Consider the following 17,289-nt stretch of genomic DNA (forward strand, 5'->3'; position numbering starts at 1 on the left):
ATAAATACTGATTTTTTTCAATAGACTAACAGTAAATGCTGTGTAGGAAGATTGTATGTAGATTTTTCACATATAAAATTGTTTCCCTAAGGAGAAAGGCATACATATTAGAATCCACAAAAATAATTTACTAGTGGACAATTTTGTATTTTCATGTGCTAAGCCATAACTTTTGTCTGTAGAAGGATATTGAGACAATGAGTAGAGCTCATTGTAGCAAAAAGTAAATAAGGAGGAAATATATGTTTAGTTGATGTTTGGGGCTAGTGGAGTCTGTAGAAAGTAATTGTCATGCTTTCCCAAGAAAGAAATCTGAGGGAGACTTTTATTCATCCCATATTTTATTCTTTGGTTTCATTTCTTGACAAGCTGACAACCATCACACAAATTCAAGACTGAATGTAATTCATTTATTTTCTTGAATTTTCTTGGAATTAGCATGAAAGTATTGTCACCAATAGGGATCCAAAATAGGAGAGTATGAAATCTATGCAGATTTCTCATGTCATACATTTGCATCTGCATTAGATAACACTGACCCACGTTAACAGTGCTAGCATGTCTTCAAATGCCTAATACTTTAATAAAAATACTCCCATCATTTTATTCATAATATAAAATCAGATACTGCCTCTTCTGTGAGCTCAGAAACATAGAATCATAGAATCATAGCATCATTAAGGTTGGGAAACACCTCTAAGGTAATTGAGTCCAACTGTTAATGAATGCCTCTGACTCTCTGAGGTTCCTGTCCTCAGTAACCCTGGTTTTCTACTGTCCTGTCCTTACACCAGGCCCTGGCCAGGATCTGTGAGAACTCAGTCCTCCCCTGCGTGTTCTCCAATGCTTTCTTGTCAGCATACTTTCTGTCATGTCATCAACGTGCCTTTTCCTCCTTCCTTACTGTGCCTCTTTTATTTTCCTTTAGAATACTGCTTTTGGTAAATGAGTTTTTTGGAAAATTGTAGGGAACTTGTAATGCTGGCATATTCATGTTTCTGCCAAATGGAACCAAAATTGGTTCAAAAGTGATTATGAAAGGAAATGAACACACACACACACACACAAAAGAAATGTGTTAGAAAATAGGACTGAACCCATCAAAGTTAGATGCTGCTGTGTTGATCTCATGTTTCATTAGTAGCAGAAGCTATCTTTAATATTCCTGTATCTTTTGCGGGACAATGTGTGTGTCTTCTCTAAACCACAAGGTCTTACCTCTTTCATAAATACTTCAGAAGTGCTAGATACCTGCCATGTTCTGGAGAAAATTAGATACCTAGTTTTCTCCAGAACATTGCCATGGGTTTGAAGGTGGAAATGTCCAAGTGTTCTTGTTCTTGCAAAGGAAAACCAAAGACTGTAAAAGATTTTAAGAGAATAAAAAGACAGAAATGCTATTCTTGTTGATATATGGAATACTTAAGATGTTCCTTCTCCCCCAGAAATATTAGAGCAGCACATAAATTAAGAGGACAGGAAAATATCTGCTTTATTTTAGGGCACTGCTAATGACCTCAGTGGTGGTTGCACTGTGTTCCACAGGGGAGGAGGGAAGATGAGGATGTCACATGGATAGATTACTTCAGGCCAAAACACTCAACCTATCCATTTAAAAAATACCTGTGATCTCTAAATGTAACTAAAAATATCAAGTTCTTGATTCAGACATCTCTTCTAAATGTCAGCATTGAGCTCAGATTTCATACACATTTCATTTTATAATCTGGTGTTTAAGTGTAAATATTTTACATCTATTTTTTCTTTTTGTTTGTTATAAATAAATCATCACAGATCTGGTCAATCAACTAACTGATTCCCCTGGAGAAAGTCTGCTGATTTTTGTGTGACTCAGTCTCTGTGTGACCAGTTTAGACATTTTTAGCTATTCCAGTGTTTCTTCTATGGGGGAGGTGAATTTTAATTATCTGTTCTGGGCCCTGTTTGCAAGACTCAGAAGTTCAAACCGTTCAAGAGACTTGTGCTGAACCTTTGTCCCTTACCAGGCTCAGGGTTTCCTTGTCTGTCTCTTAAGTTGGTGTTTTCATCCTGAAAGCCAGGACAAGCATTTCTGTCCTTTGGTTTTCTTTCCAAAAGCCCTCATCTTAATAGTTGACATCTCCTGGGCCTTTACCACGGACTTTTATCGAATTACCTCTGATTATTACTACTCATTCTGTAGTTGAGTCTCTTTTTGACTCCTCTTGGGGTAAAGATTTGCTGGTTGCTTCCCTTTTTTACCCAAGGGGCACTCTTTTATGGGCAGTTCTTCACTGGCTTTTTTTCTTCCCAGAGCTGGAGGAGTGACCAGCAGCACCTCTTGTGCTCTCCCTGTGTGCTGTGAGCAGTGATCAGTATTACCATTAGTGCTGTCTCTGTATGCTGTGGTGTGTGATCAAGGGATCCCACTCTGTTTGCCAAAGCCAAATACTAAAGTGCAGAAAGAAAGCTCTTACAAGACAATGCTATTTATTCTGTTTTAGTTCTACAGAAACTTCTCAATCAGTTAGAAAAATAACAGCTGGAAGGAGGAAAGAGACAAATGCCAAAGTCTCTGCTTGGACTGTATTCCTACCTAGTAGAGCAAGAGGCATATCTCTGCATAATATTCAGAGGACTAGGCAAAGGAATAATATGCAAAGGAATTCAGGATCCACCCATCTGTATGGAACTAATTTAAATGTGCCCATGGCATTCTACCAGCTGAGAAAGATTCCAAAGAATTTTCACATCCTCTATGCTCTCCTTTCAGAAGTAATGCCAGTTTCTCAAAAAATTGTCTTACCATTTGTTTGTTCTGAAGCCCTGTTGAGGTATTTCTTAGCTATTAAGCCTGCTTTATCCATGGAAAATGTCCATCATGCTATAGCCAAGCAAAGATCAAGACAGATATGAATAAATATGTAAGAAAAGGGAGGTTGCAAGCACAGTTTTGTTGCTTCTTGCCAGATGTTCAGAGCTCACACCCTGGGGGCTGCAGCTAGGTAATTAATGTCTGCAACACCTAAGTTGTTAACTTTAATTGTTTGTTCTGTTCCCTCACTTAATATTTTCCTGTATTTCCACGCTGAATGTCTTACTTTGTACATAATTCCAACAAAATCACTGTTGCTAGTTCAGAAAAAAAGGACTCTTTTTTAAAAGAGTCCCAAATTTTATTATAGTGATTTGAATGGGTTTTTTTGTACACATATTTTTTTTCTCCTTATCATGATAGGCTGAATTTTAGGTACTAGTTTTCCCTAGTTTTGTTTTGTTTTGATGTGTCTAGTAATTGGTCTGAGACTGCCAATTCATCCACAATTCACACCTACCATGATGTCATATATTCCTTTTTTTTTCTTTTTTTGTGGATATGTTCTGGCTTCTAAAGTGCTGAACACATCAGAAGCATTACAAAGTGCCTTCACAACAACAGGCTTAATATTTTTTGGCTTTCTGTTAGGAATAATCATATAATAATCAAAGCTCTGAAATAAATATGTATCCCTAAACTGGAAAGCAAGTAGTCCCAAAAAATCCATTCTGTCAGTTATGTCCTCTTCACTTCCATATCCTTTTTTACTATGAGGCCTCATTGGCTTATGAAAACAACTTTCCCTGGAGGAATCCTATCTTAAATAAAAATCTCTGCTTAATCCATGTGTTAAATCAGTCTCATGTCACTGAGTCACTCTGGTGCATTGAGAGGGTCTTCTGCTTTCACAGACAAATTTCCTTGGCAGGATGCCCATTTCTTTCCATTTATGACAAGAGTATTAATCACTCTCTGATCAGTGTGTGCTCCATCATCAGGACACATCAGAAATCATTGAGAGGTACTTGGCAGCTGGTTAGCATTACACCTAAGTGCTTCCTCCAGCACGTGCTTTTCCCACCTACATGAGCATCTTTCCTCCACTCGTCCTGTACCTTGTGTCATGTTCTCCAAAAGGCTTCATGAATCCATTGCTTGTCTTTCAAAAGCTGCCCTGTACTCTCCAGCACTTCTAATAGATTTAAAAATGATCCTCATTAATCCTTCTTCACTGAAAGGATAGGTGACCAGTCACAAAGCCTGAAGGAGATGGAAAAATCTGACCAGTGAGGGAAAGAGAGAGGAGGATCCTGTCTTAAATCTATCAGAGGCACGGAGGTGGTCAGATAGTACAACAAACCAGCCCAAGTTCCTCTTATTGAGCCCAATTTCAAGGAATACAACATAAATACAACCGGACTTTATCATGAGTGCCAGCATTTTGGCAGAAAATCTCACAAATTATTAATGTTCAGGAATTCCTCAGCCATACAACAGGCAGATTATCACCCTGAGAGCAGACCCTCACTAAGCTTTTTTGAGGGGGCTGAAGGCAATTTCTGTTTCACATAGATATTACTGTTTTTTTTCAAAATGCTCCATGCTTCATGTACCCCATTTCCCTGCAGTAGGGTAAAAAGCAGTTTACAGACACCAGCATTTGAAGGAATGTCCCTTTCTCAGCACAAGTGGGATGGCAGATGTACATGTCAGCTCTGTCACCTTCTTCTCCATGTGTCTTCATATTTCATTCCTTGCTGTTTCACAAAAGGTTATAGGGACATAAACAGGCCAACATAATGTTCAAAATTAAAGTAATTCTAGTTGATAAAGCTAAACATTGGGGCCCTATTCTAATACCCTTCGTAAACACTTGACCAAAGTATAAATCCATTGTTTTTGTTAGTAGCTGCTCTTTTATTTGCAGACAAATCAGGTTCAGAAATTCTTTGTGCATCAGGAAGGAAGACTGAGCAAACTGAGCATGAGCAGTACCTTTTTCTTGATAGTATTCAAATACCTGACACTTTTTAAGATTTTTATTTATGAATTAGTCTGAGTTTAATTCTCCAGGTAATATGAATAGGTTATATTATATATATTATTATATGACTATGGTCACAATGTAATCTGTCTGATACACAACAACTCTCACATGTAAGTATCCGAAGTGCAACTTGAGTGTGGTAACTGGTAACTCAGTCTTGCAGAACAAGATGAAAGGCTGAGAATTGCAGGAAGTAGTAATCTTTTTGCCTTTGATGATAACAAAAAATAATTAAAACTTCAATTTTTAGTATTTTAAAATATTCCCCAAACATATTGAATAACCACTTAGAAAATTTCCCATTATTTAAAGCTTTTTCAGTTAAAAATCTGTCGATATAGATATTTGTTTTTAATGAAAAATTCTACTTTAGAAAAATTTTGTTAAAATAACAATAATCTGATATCATTCTCTTCTTATGCTAGATAGCATCTATCCTTTTTCAGGTTAGAGGCTTAATTATAAAGTTTCAGAATGAATGAATTTTGTGCATTTCTGCACCAAATATCCACCAAACAAAAGGCATTTATTGCAGAATGAAGAAGCTTGCCAATGTCGCCTTACAGGAAGTTGTGTTTGTTCTCACCACAACAGAAACTGAAGTTCCCATGCCGTCCTCATCAGACACCCAAGGTCTGTGGGAAAGCCTTGCTGCCAGGGCTGTCCTTGTGCCCAGGAGTGAGTCAGTCCCTGAGATGAAGATGCGTGACAGTCAGGGATGAGTGGTGTGTGCACAGGAGGAAGGGGGGCTGCTCTGGGCACCAGGAGGTGTCTGGGTTCTCTGGGTAGACATTTGAAGCAGAGTTTGTACAGCATTGAAAATGAAGGATTTCTTTCATAAACTTAATAAATGAAGTTAATTTCTTCCAGGTGCAAAAGCAAAGAAAATCCTGCTTTTCCCTTCTCATCAGAATCAACCTTTCAGATGCCCACTTCCAGTTCCTGTGTTAACTACTAATACCTGGGTCTCTTCTCCTAGGCAGGGGAGACCTGCTAACAGACTAGCATTTACACTCAAAGGCTTCTTCTACACAGCTGAATATTAAAAATTTCTCTACAAGTGCTGGCTTCAAGCTGTCTGGTGCCTCAGCTTTGTGTCTTCTCCAGTTCATAACAGCTTACACTTCTGTTTATTCACCTTCCTCCTTCTGAAGATAAAGTGATTAATAAAGACTTCATAGTCTTTATTAGTTAATTAATTAATTAATTAATTAAATAGAATTAATTTTCTGTGCCCTCCACATGTTCAGCACATAACTCCAGCACTCTGAGTTTATGGCAAAAGTATGAAGCAGGCTCTTTTTCTGCTTTGATTTCCTCTAGCCATGTTACCTCCCCCAGTGCTAATCACAGCAGTGACCCCATTAACTAGATAATAATCTTTTTACCAGTCCCACAGAGAGTACTTTTAGTTGATGAAAAAGTTGGATGTTGCTACCTGGTGACTCAACATATGGTGGCATTTTTAACTAAAAAATTAAACCACGAGTCATTGTGACAGGCGGGTTGCAGCCACAGAATCATTTGCTATTTCCACCTAAATGCAAACAAAAACCCAATGAAAAAGCATTTATTGCTTACCATAAAACACACAGGATCATTCTCCCATACTCGAAATATCAGACTTTTTTGCTATTGCCTCCTGTGCTGCTTCTGAGAAAGCTAAAAAGCTGTCACTGACACTAAGGAAAGCAATCCTATGTGAAAGGGGAAAGCAGAGAATCCTTCCTGATTGCAGTGCACTAGTGGCTTGCTTAGAGCAGCAGGAACTCTTAGATAATTAACAGATTGCTATTACATGGTGAGCTATATATAAATTTCTTGGCCTACCTGTTTCATCTGTTTGGGTATTTACCAGGTTCTTTGTTACAGAGATGTTGAAATCTTGGCCACATCTGAAAATAATAGTACACTTTACATTGGAATAGAGACAGAGTTTTAGCTGAAGAATAATATATAATATATAATATCTATATATATATATCTCCATATATATAATAATATATCTATCTATATAATAATATATAGATGCCACCACCAGAGAACAGGCTTACCTGTAGCATTACTGCTTGCTAGCACTAGTAATGGGCTACTGTCAGCAGAAATGTTTGTTTGAGATAACCTGACAGCAAAACTCTGTTGTGAAGAGGTAACATGGCAGGGAATCTGGCCTTCCTATCAATTTTCCCTGCTAAAACTTTCTGTCTGGAGCACTTCTGTTCCTTTTAGAAAAACCTATTAAAAGAGCTATTGAGCATGCAGCCCTGGAACATTCCAGCACTATTCGTATTACATTTCATCAAGCACTAGCTGAGAAAAATAAGCAAAAGCTGCCAGTATGGGAGATGCAAGGATCTAGGAGTCATCTGAGCCTGAGCTTTTCTACCTTTGCAACTTTTCTTTGCTGAGGATGGTGTGGGCCAGGCAGACCCACAGCATCAAGTGTGTCAAACAGACTGTGGTTAAGGAAGGGCCAACATAACAACAAGGCTCATTTATTTAGTGCCTCCCGGTGACAGAAGCAGTTACTATGGCCTCTGCAGCTTTCAGCACCAAAACTGAAATGCTGAACAGTGTTGGATGCTTTGAACACCCAAGGGCCAAGCAAGGTCAGTCAGTGATTTAAATACAAATGTTTCTGACAAGCTAACAGCACTGGTTGGTTGAGGAGTCAAAAAGAATATTTAAAAAAAATCCTACCCTTACCAAATGGCTCAGACTGACTCATTTCTGACTGAGAAAGCATAGTCACTAATTATTGCAGGGGAATGTGCGTATGCACCTTCCAAAAATTGATATGGCTGCCGAATTTCACATCCTACTCATCATCTCCCAGCAGATTTCTCAGTACTTGCTTTAAAAAAACCCTTCCTGAGTTGCATCTGAATGATGTAAGTGTTGTGTTAAGACAATGATTATTTAAAACCAGAATGAGACTTAATTTAGCTACTCCTTTTTAAGGATGCCAAGGCAAGAACTGTTATGACCACCCTTAAGAAGGCAGACAGACAATGAAAAGTAGCTGTGGCTTAATGAGGTTACACAGTAATTCATACAGTCTGGAAATAATTTTGTTATCCTTCATATGGCAGTGATCATCCGTTTCCCCCCTTTACTTCTTTCCATCTGTTTAGGGAAGGAAGGCTTTTTAAATAAGTCCTTTGTGAGGGCTCTCCTAACCCTCTCTGGATACAATCTCTTGCCACACCAGATGTTAGGACCCCGACCCCTCTCCTGTGCATCCCAGCACTGTGCCCTAAACATTTAAGACAATATTTTGAGAAAAACTGTTTTTTATTAATTTTGAACATTTTGAGGAATATTAGACAAGATTTTGTTTCCCAGCCTACACATCTCAACCAAATTGCAGACTTCAGATGCTGGCATATTGTTTCTCCCACATCTTGCTGTTCTTTCCCACTAATCCACTGATTATGGAATGGGTTTCTTATTTTTCTACTCCTGTAAGACAACATATTTTACACCATTTGAGATGCAAATGTTGGAAAAATGTCTTCTATTTCAGTGCTCCCTGTATTTTTTTTCCTTGTATAGAATAAACATAGACTTATTTTTCAGAAATACTCTTTAAGCTGCATAGATCAAATAGATGCCTTACCTATTTTTCTGATTCAGAAAATAGAACCACTGAATTGTGGTGTACAAGTTTAATGAAGAAATTAAGACTTTTGAAGGGTAGCTACAATTTCTAACCATGTGGAGAGCCAGGTGGTACCAGAATTTGTGAATGTCTTCTCACAAGCTACCATGCTACTCGCTTTTATAAAATATACTTGACTTTGGCTGACATTGTACCCCCAATTAAACTTTAAATTTAAATTACCCATTTACTACAAGCCTCAGTGGAGGCAAGGTTTAACCTCTAAGAGCAAAGCCTGAATGCACCTGAAAACTCACAACTTAATATATTAAATGTCCCTATATCCTGCATATCAACAGCACCTTCCTCCATCTTTTTTTCCTCCCTCCTATCTTTATTTTGCTACCAATTTCTTCTCCTTTTAACATTTTTTCATACTTAATTACCCTCTCTCACCCAGTAGGGAGCACAGTAGTGGTACCATATTATATAATTACTCCTTGCTTGTTTTGGCCTTTTTTTTCTTCTCTGCTTTTTAATACAGAGAAGATTTTTATTCATTTAATACCTTTCTTTAATTTGCTTAAACTGCACGTGTCTTAATTTGTAATTTCAAAGTTACCAAGGAAATTACCTACCAAGTCTGGGAGGTGACCCTGTTCCCAGAATCCTGACAAGGTGATACAACAGGAGAGGTGACATGCTGAGATAAAAACATCTCTTGGGAGCAAGTCAGAAACTTCAAGCCAGATTTAATCCAAAGCCCTTCACTGGTCCCAGAAGTGACTTTTAAGAAGGATTAAAATATGTATTGTAAGACTTGACCAGTCCCTCAGGAAAGCTTCAGCCCTGCCATCTTTCCCAGTGTATGTACTCAAAACAACTGAAAGCACATGCATGTGAACCCCTTGTGCTGTGTGTGGAAATTGCATGTGTGACTGAGAACTTGAGCAGTCACCTCAGGTCCTGGCACTGCAGGAATGAAAACTATCCAGATAAGGCAGGGAAAAGGAGCCTGGCTAAAAATGGATCTGTATGAAGACAACACACACTGTGAGCTGCAGAAATCTGCATGGATATTCTCTTTCAGGAGGTGCTCCAGGTATTTGACTTTTACTTCCTCTTTTTTTACTTGTACTTCTTCTCTCAATTCTTGGAATTTTCACACACAAGTGGACAGCACATTAAAAATGAACACAGCTTTATTTGCTAGATTCAGATCTTATTAAATGTGCATATTAAATGTTAGCAGAGTATTAAAAAAATTTATTCTGACATTAGTGTATCATATATATCAGCAACATACATAGCAGACAAAAACGCCACTCAGATTACACAACAGTACAAGTCAAACAAGTGGTACATGTAGAATAGTCAGAAACTCCATCTATTTTCATTCCATTCTGTTGCCTCCAACTGACAGCACTTCATAAAAACATAAAAGCATCGTAAAAAAATTTCTAGGAAAAAATATGATAGTGTCTCATAGTAGCACTCTTCTTTTGCAGTCCTTTGCTTAGAACATACCACACTAAACCTTCCCAAGGTAAACAACCTAAATTTTAATTGCAAAAAAAAAAAAAAATCCCTGATTGTATTACATCTGAAAGGTCAATTTTGTTTTGTGTAACTAATTCTAATAAGACAATCTATTGTTGCTTAAATTACAGTAATTACAACACAGAACTTTATTCACTTTGGTTAAAGGACACTTTTAGATACTTAATCACATCAAAATAAATTATTCTGACAGGAAGAATCAGCACATCTCCAAACTGACCAGGCCTTCCTTACTTTTCTCACTTTTCAAGAACTCTTCAAGAAACTTATGTTAACCATTATAAACCCAACCATACCCAACCTTTAGTCAAAATACTGCTTAATAGCAAGTAAAGGCAAACTATTACATAAAAAGGTGTCAAGACTAATTTTTTATGTGATATTAGATTTTAGTATGACAACAGATTCTCTTTTCAACAGTTTCTCTATATGAAGAAGTAATGCTACGAATGTAATGACTTGTTTTTAAGATGCTTATTTCTTTCTAAATAAGCTGATCCCAGGGGTTTTTCCACTTTCTACTGCATGATACAACACGTACAAAACATCTGTAAATAGCAAGTGATCTTAAAAAATAAGTTTGTAAGAAGCACAAAGTAGGAGTCAAAAAATCAACTCAAATTCAGGGTCTGCATATCAATGCTGTATCCCAAACACATGGACTTCCTTATTTTCCTCCATCTTGCTCTTAAACAGCATTGTTGATTCACAACACATCTATCTGACTGTTATCTTTTAAAGGGTAGTATATTAGGACACTTTATTACTTGAAGAAAGTAATCTTCCATAAGCAGAAATAGTGCATCTAAAGCTGAATTTCCAAATCTGCTTTCAGCTTCAGTCAGGTTGTACATTTTGCACACAAATATTCTTTTGCATCTCATCACCTTTCTGTTTGAAGCATCTGTCTGCACTGCAAACAGTAACAAACCCACAACATCTAAATTAAGCAGTTTAATTAACAGTATATGTGCAAGATGCAGCACAGTGCTTTCATTGTGCAAATTGTGGTGGTTGATATGTGATTATCACTGATGGTTGATACTCTTCTTTGGCTTACACATTAAGCAGCAGAGCTAATTTATTTACACATGCATTCCTCCAACAGATCCATCGCTTCAAATATATATGAATATTCAAGAACATGATCAGTTCATCATGAACATAAATTGCGAACATGCTTGATTGATCAAGCAATCTTAGAGAATGAAGGTGAATAACTTACAGTAACAAGAAATGTACATCGGCATCAGCTCCTTGACTGGCAGCCAAACTGTGTGATGTGTGCTCGAGGTAGGCACTTAATCCTTTTGCTAAGAACAACAGCTCCACTCAGGACATGGGTTTAACACCGTTACAACATTAAGGTCACTCGCCAAGTACTCCAAGACACAGGCGAGGTTTGCTAAAACAAAATACCCTAAGTTGTGGTACTAGTAAACAGTACATTATTCAGCTGATATGGAATACAAATCTCAATTTTTCTGTGTATACTTGCGAGGAAGTATAACTTTCAAAGTGCAAATAGAGCAAAGTAATCTTGTCTACCTTGTGTATTCAGCATGAGAGAGCTCAGTAATCTGGTGTTACAATAGTCTGCAGTCTAGGCATGAACTGCTCTGCAACAGTCCACATGGCACTGAAACAGAAGTGTGCCAAGGCAGGCACGGCTTCCTAACACGGAACAGCTCTGCAGGCAGGTTCACAGTATGCTAATGCCTGCAAGCACATTTTGGAAATAGGCACTGCCCTGCAGAGATCATTTTCACACCTCTTGCCAAATGCAAAAAAACAAGGCACTAAGCATGGAAGCGTTGGTATGTTTTAAATATACAGCAAAATCACAAAAATGCCTACCTGCTTCAAACTAGAAAATGGGGATACATTCTTAAACAGCTGGAAGCTACTTTGCACAATAGGTATTACATATTTATAAACTCAGAAACTTTGTAGAAAAGCCTCCTAACAAAAAAAAAAATTAAAAAATCCTTCCCAAAAATTCAAAGGGAGAAAAAAAACCTCAACAGAACAACCCCCAAGCCTTAGGATACTATGTATAAGGAAAATAACAGCATAAACATACGTTATTTGGCATGCTTAAAATCTTTTGGATAAAAATCCAAGACCAAACCATTCAGCTAAATCAACTGGTATGGTGGTCCAGCTCCCAACCCACTGCCATGGAGTGCAGGCACGCTCCATAGTATGCATTGAGGACAGACAGACAGCTTTAGCCCTTTGCTGGCATTCATTGAGAATCCAAACAAAGAAATAAATAAACAGGCAGCTTTGGCCAAAAAGAAGTCAAACATAATCTTCCAATGGTAGTTTTTGAGAATGAGAAATTAAATAACTGTTATTCTCCAAATCACATATTTTCAAAACCCACTGCAATTAGGTGATTCCACAATATCTCCATGTAGAGAGTAAACTCTTCCATAAACTGTACCTTTATGAAAACTATGGCTTTTTTTCCCTTTCACAATTTTTTTATTCCCTTCACTATTGTATTAACTGAATTTTGTGCCTATAAATAATTCCAAGTGGAATTAAGCCAATATAACTTTAAAAATCAATTCCTTCTACAAAATGTATAGAAGTTCAAACCAATGTTTCGTAAGACATAGTGAATATAAAAAAAAGCCCCAAACCTTAATCCTTTTATCAGAAGTGTTCTATTTAAATTACTACATAATAAAAATAATAATTTTCAGCATTTTCCACAGCAGTGGTCCTTTGTGGTATCCTTTTCAGGCAGCTGGGATACAGCCTGGAATGTTGCAATTAGCAACAGGGAGAGGGCTTGGTGGTAAATCACCTTATCATGTCCTGTGAGCCCTTTGAGGTTAACAGTCCCTATACCAGGAGTCCAAATTTTAGGATTACAAGATTACATTTACTATTCAAAGTCATGGGTAAATAAAAACCAGTGCAGAAATCATACAGTTCAGTAGATTTCTTAAACTTTGAAAGCCGAGTAAAACTTTTAAAGAAAACTCTAAAATCTTTGGACTGAAAAGAGAAACGTTGAACTCTCCTACAGCTTTCAACATGATGCATACTGAGCAAACCACAGACAAAAAAGCTAGAACAAGCTAAATCCCAAAACAGCTGGGTTTTTTGGTTACATTGCTCTGGATAGCTCCATTCTCCCTTCTGTGGCAATGAACTCTTTTTCTGTGGCTCGTTTATCACCTTGGCACAGTCTCTCCTTCAGTTTTTCAAGTTCATACTCATGTAGGATCTTTTGTGTTAAATACTTTTCACGTTTTATTTTGGCTTTCACATCTGCAGGAACATCAGGGATCATCCACGCTACAAAGAATTTGACGATGAATACAACATGCTAAAAAAAAACCCAGAAAAACAACTCATTACCAAAAGAAGCACCTCTTTTATTTGACACCAAATATGTCACTTTTTGTTCACAATAAAATACATTTTATTTGGCTGTGCTGGAACAATACACACCAAATTAATGTGTATCTAAGATGTGTACGATGATTAAAACCCATCTTCTTATGCAGAAATTTTAATTCCAAACCATTAATGACTTAGCAAAGCCAAGAGAAAAGTGTCAGGGCCTGAATCTCAACCATCACTTTTTAACTCCTCTGTGTGGTTTGTTAGAAAGTTCACACAGCTGTGCTGATAACACTTAGCTATTGAGAGCTGATGCAACAGAGCAGGAAAAGTGATGAGATGAGCACTTGAACTACTTTACTCCCTTCTCCCTTCATAACTTGCAAAGCAGTGGCTTAATGCTGATGTGCCAGTTATCCAAACTATTGACTTAGCTGTTTTTAACCAATATACATCACTGCAAAATGCTGTCTGGATTTTGAACACAGTCATCTCACATATAGCTCCTTAATGCAAGCAAGAGGAGTGGAAGTGGTGGCTTTCATCTCTTACACTGGCATAAAGACCTTTTTTATTTTTCTGATTATTTTGATCAACATTTGCAGTCTCCTCAGCCATTTTCAGTTTTCCTACTCTGAGGTCAGCTCACTGAAGTTAAAAGGCCCAGTAACAGTAATCTTTTAGGACATGAGTCCTTGGTATTATCTAGGGAACAAATTGTTTTATACTCCTAGCAATTCTATGTTCTGTAGCATTAGTAACTATCTAGACAAATCACAAGGTACCAATGTCAAAAGGAAATTTTGTAGGGAACATACCTCCATAATAATAATAAAGGCCAGTTTTGCAGCAAGAATGTGCCAGAACTGCATAGTGTGTAAGTATTTCCTCTCATGATCTGGAGGATATCGATAGTCTCTGTACCTGTAGCAATGACAGACATGCAGAGGTGAAATGTCACATTCAGCCTGGGACAGATTACAAGCTTAGTGACACTTACAAGCAAGTACAGTTGTCACTTAAGGAACCTTTTCTTGTTTTAAATGGTCTGTTTCCTTTTGCAGAAAAAGGTTGCTTCTCAATTTGTTTCTATCTTTGTGTTTGCTTGAACACCCTCACACGCAGCAACAGAGCAGAGATGAGGATGCGTGACGTGAAATTTGGTACACAGGTTACTTGTTTTTCAGGCAATGATCAAATAATGCAGGACAGGATGATGGGATGTATCACAGGGTAATGAATAAATGTGACACACATGAGCAGATTATGGACTGGACAGATGCAGGGTTTCATGAAAGGACAGACTTGAGTGCATGTTCTACACCACCAAACAAATGTTGCTGTTTCCAAAAGTGCTGGGGTGGTTGGTCTGGGGGGTTTTTTGTTTGTTTTGAGATTTTTTCATCCAGTCAACACTCATTTTACCATTTCCAAATGGTAATAATGGTTTAAGTACCATATCTTATTTTCAGCTTTGCAATCTAAACATTTCCTTTATTCTGCTTTCTTGTCCACTTATTCAGCCTAAAAATCTTGAACATATAGGCTGAAGTTTGCAACTTTAGGGACATAAATCTCCTTCCTCACTCAAAAATCAATAGTGTAATTAAGTAAACAAAAAAATCCAATGAAGAAAAAGCAAAATGCAAGTTAGCAATGAGACTTTTAGTGGTGATTTTTTTTTGAGGTGACTGTTTTTGTTATTGGCTTGATCTTTTACCACCTCAACCATCACCTTATCAATAGTGTAAATATTACCTCTCACAGTTTAGAATTATGAGAATGACATAATTTATTTTCTAATGGACAACTTAGACTTTAGTTGATTTTTTATGCTGTATTCTATACAAAGTGACACCAACCTGCATATGACAAAGTTCTCTGGATTCTCTTTAGGTTCATTTCTCGCAGGAAAATCTGAGATTAGAAACACTGACAAACTGTTGTTTATGTATCCAGACATTGGCGAGTCTTCATTTTCAGAATAAGCATAGTAGTAAACTAAACGAGGAATCATATCGGACGTGAATGCAACAATGAAAGCCTGAAAAGAAATTGGAGAAAGAAATAAGGAAAGTGGCACACAAAAATTGTAAGCAGATTTATAAAGGTGTTGTGGTTCTGTGACTCTGGCACTACCCATAATCTTTTAAGAAAGGGTGAGAAGCATGATTGGAGCACTTCACCTTGGTAAAAGATGCTGACTGCAGCCTCAGCACATTTTTCCTGGAAGCTTGAGATACTTAAGGTACTGAGGTATCGTGCTACTATGGCAGTGGGTTTGTTGCCTGAGACACACTAAAAACAGGCATCTCTTGTGCTCAGTAGGCTCCTTTACAGTATGTTTCCAATAAAATACTGGCATAGCATTTAGTTACCAGTTTATAAAAAATACTTGGAGCCACTGGTCCCATAGATGCATCCAAGAGCAGACCAGAATTCCCACAGAACAGGCCACATAGCAACAAGGACGAAAATGCATCTGGCCCACAGGATTCATCCACCTTTCCCCTACAGTTCCCTCTGAGCAATCAGTGTGCTTTATCAGACTAAGCTTCATACTGGCTTATGCCATTCCAAAAGGCTGGAAAACACAGACAACTGAATGAAAGGTTACAGCCAATAAAAGGTGGAGCAAGAGCTGCACACTGCCAACATATGGACAAACCAAACCACTGAAATGGTTTGATGGTATCTTTGTAGGTTAACATGATATAGTGTTGATGAAGGAGAAAAAGCATCAGCTGGTTTTTAATTCTTCACATTTTGATTAACGGAAGAATCAGTGTTGATGTAGCACAGCGCAGGGGTTTTGGTTCTCCAACTTGAGATTTCCCAGCTAATGCATCACATACCTAAGTAAGTAATAAGTATTAACATGCTTACATTGGTGACAACAGACAGGATGGCCATCCCGTTGAGGATTTCCTGCCATACTCCTATGCTATGTGCTTTCGCAGCCACAGGCCTTCTGTACTGAGTGGTCAGTTTCCAGGAGTCTACACGAATCTCCAGGATATTATTCATCAGAGCAAGAAGGGGAGCCAGGGGAAAGGATGCCACAAAGAGAGTAATGAATCCAAACTGAATGACTGCAAGAGAGAAGAAAAATGTGTCAAAATCTGCCCTTCCAGAAGTATCCTCAGAGTGACAGGGGTCTACCACTAGCAGACAAATGGAAAACTTCTGCCAGGGTGCACAAGTCATCTTCATCCCTGGCCTGAGCTAAGTGACAATCAGCTCCATCCCCAAGACTTCTCCAGTTTCTTCACGCCCCCATTCAGCAGCACCCATAGAAATTGGCACTTGGATCCTGCGAATTGATGCTGCCAGCAGTGCTGGATACCAATCCTTTCAGGGTGCTGCAGTTCTCATATGAATGGAGTGTAACTGTAGGGGAATTGGGATGTATTCATCAATCAAATTTCTCAATTGTTATCAGGCCAGTTTTGTTCTCTTGCAGTTTGTATCATCTTGCTCTTCTTTTACTTATTGGCTACACACCTCACAACCTTATCTCCACCTGTTGTTACTGATTTAATCAAAATATTCATAACAACTCTATGCAATAGTTCCATTGGTGAGTGCTGACATTAGTTTAAGAACTGCAAACAGAATATATAAATGAGTTGTTACCAAAATTAAGTGTCTCAGTACAGAATGTGATAATCCTCAGTACACAGCCAATACTGCCACTATAAGGAAGAAGGAAATAGAACATTTTTTCTGGTTTAAGTAGTGTATAAAATAAATTCCCATACAGCAGTCATTCACTCTTCCATTATTTCAGTGGCAAGTTCTTCACCTCAGATAAGCAACAAAATTCCTACTAGCTTAGCAGCCCTTGGACAATGCTGGAGCATAGTTCTGATTCTGGAAGAGCAAGGACATGACTGGCAACAGTGTATTCTGAGTGTATTA

General features: G+C 37.8%; 1 protein-coding gene across 4 annotated transcripts in view; it reads right to left on the reverse strand.

Annotated features, from left to right (window-relative positions):
* Positions 1–9,629: 9,629 nt before the first annotated feature.
* ANO5 (anoctamin 5) overlaps positions 9,630–17,289 on the reverse strand; it is a 58,570-nt gene continuing 50,910 nt past the window's right edge. For all 4 annotated transcript variants that reach the window (XM_064426209.1, XM_064426207.1, XM_064426208.1 and 1 more), the window contains 4 exons: positions 16,255–16,460; positions 15,231–15,412; positions 14,187–14,292; positions 9,630–13,351 (listed from right to left, as the gene is read on the reverse strand). In XM_064426209.1, the coding sequence (XP_064282279.1) occupies positions 13,130–13,351; positions 14,187–14,292; positions 15,231–15,412; positions 16,255–16,460 (716 nt within the window). In that variant the 3' untranslated portion in view covers positions 9,630–13,129. The remainder of the gene's footprint in view (positions 13,352–14,186; positions 14,293–15,230; positions 15,413–16,254; positions 16,461–17,289) is intronic.

The sequence above is a fragment of the Passer domesticus genome, chromosome 6, assembly GCF_036417665.1.
Source record: "Passer domesticus isolate bPasDom1 chromosome 6, bPasDom1.hap1, whole genome shotgun sequence".
NCBI classification, from domain to species: domain Eukaryota; kingdom Metazoa; phylum Chordata; class Aves; order Passeriformes; family Passeridae; genus Passer; species Passer domesticus.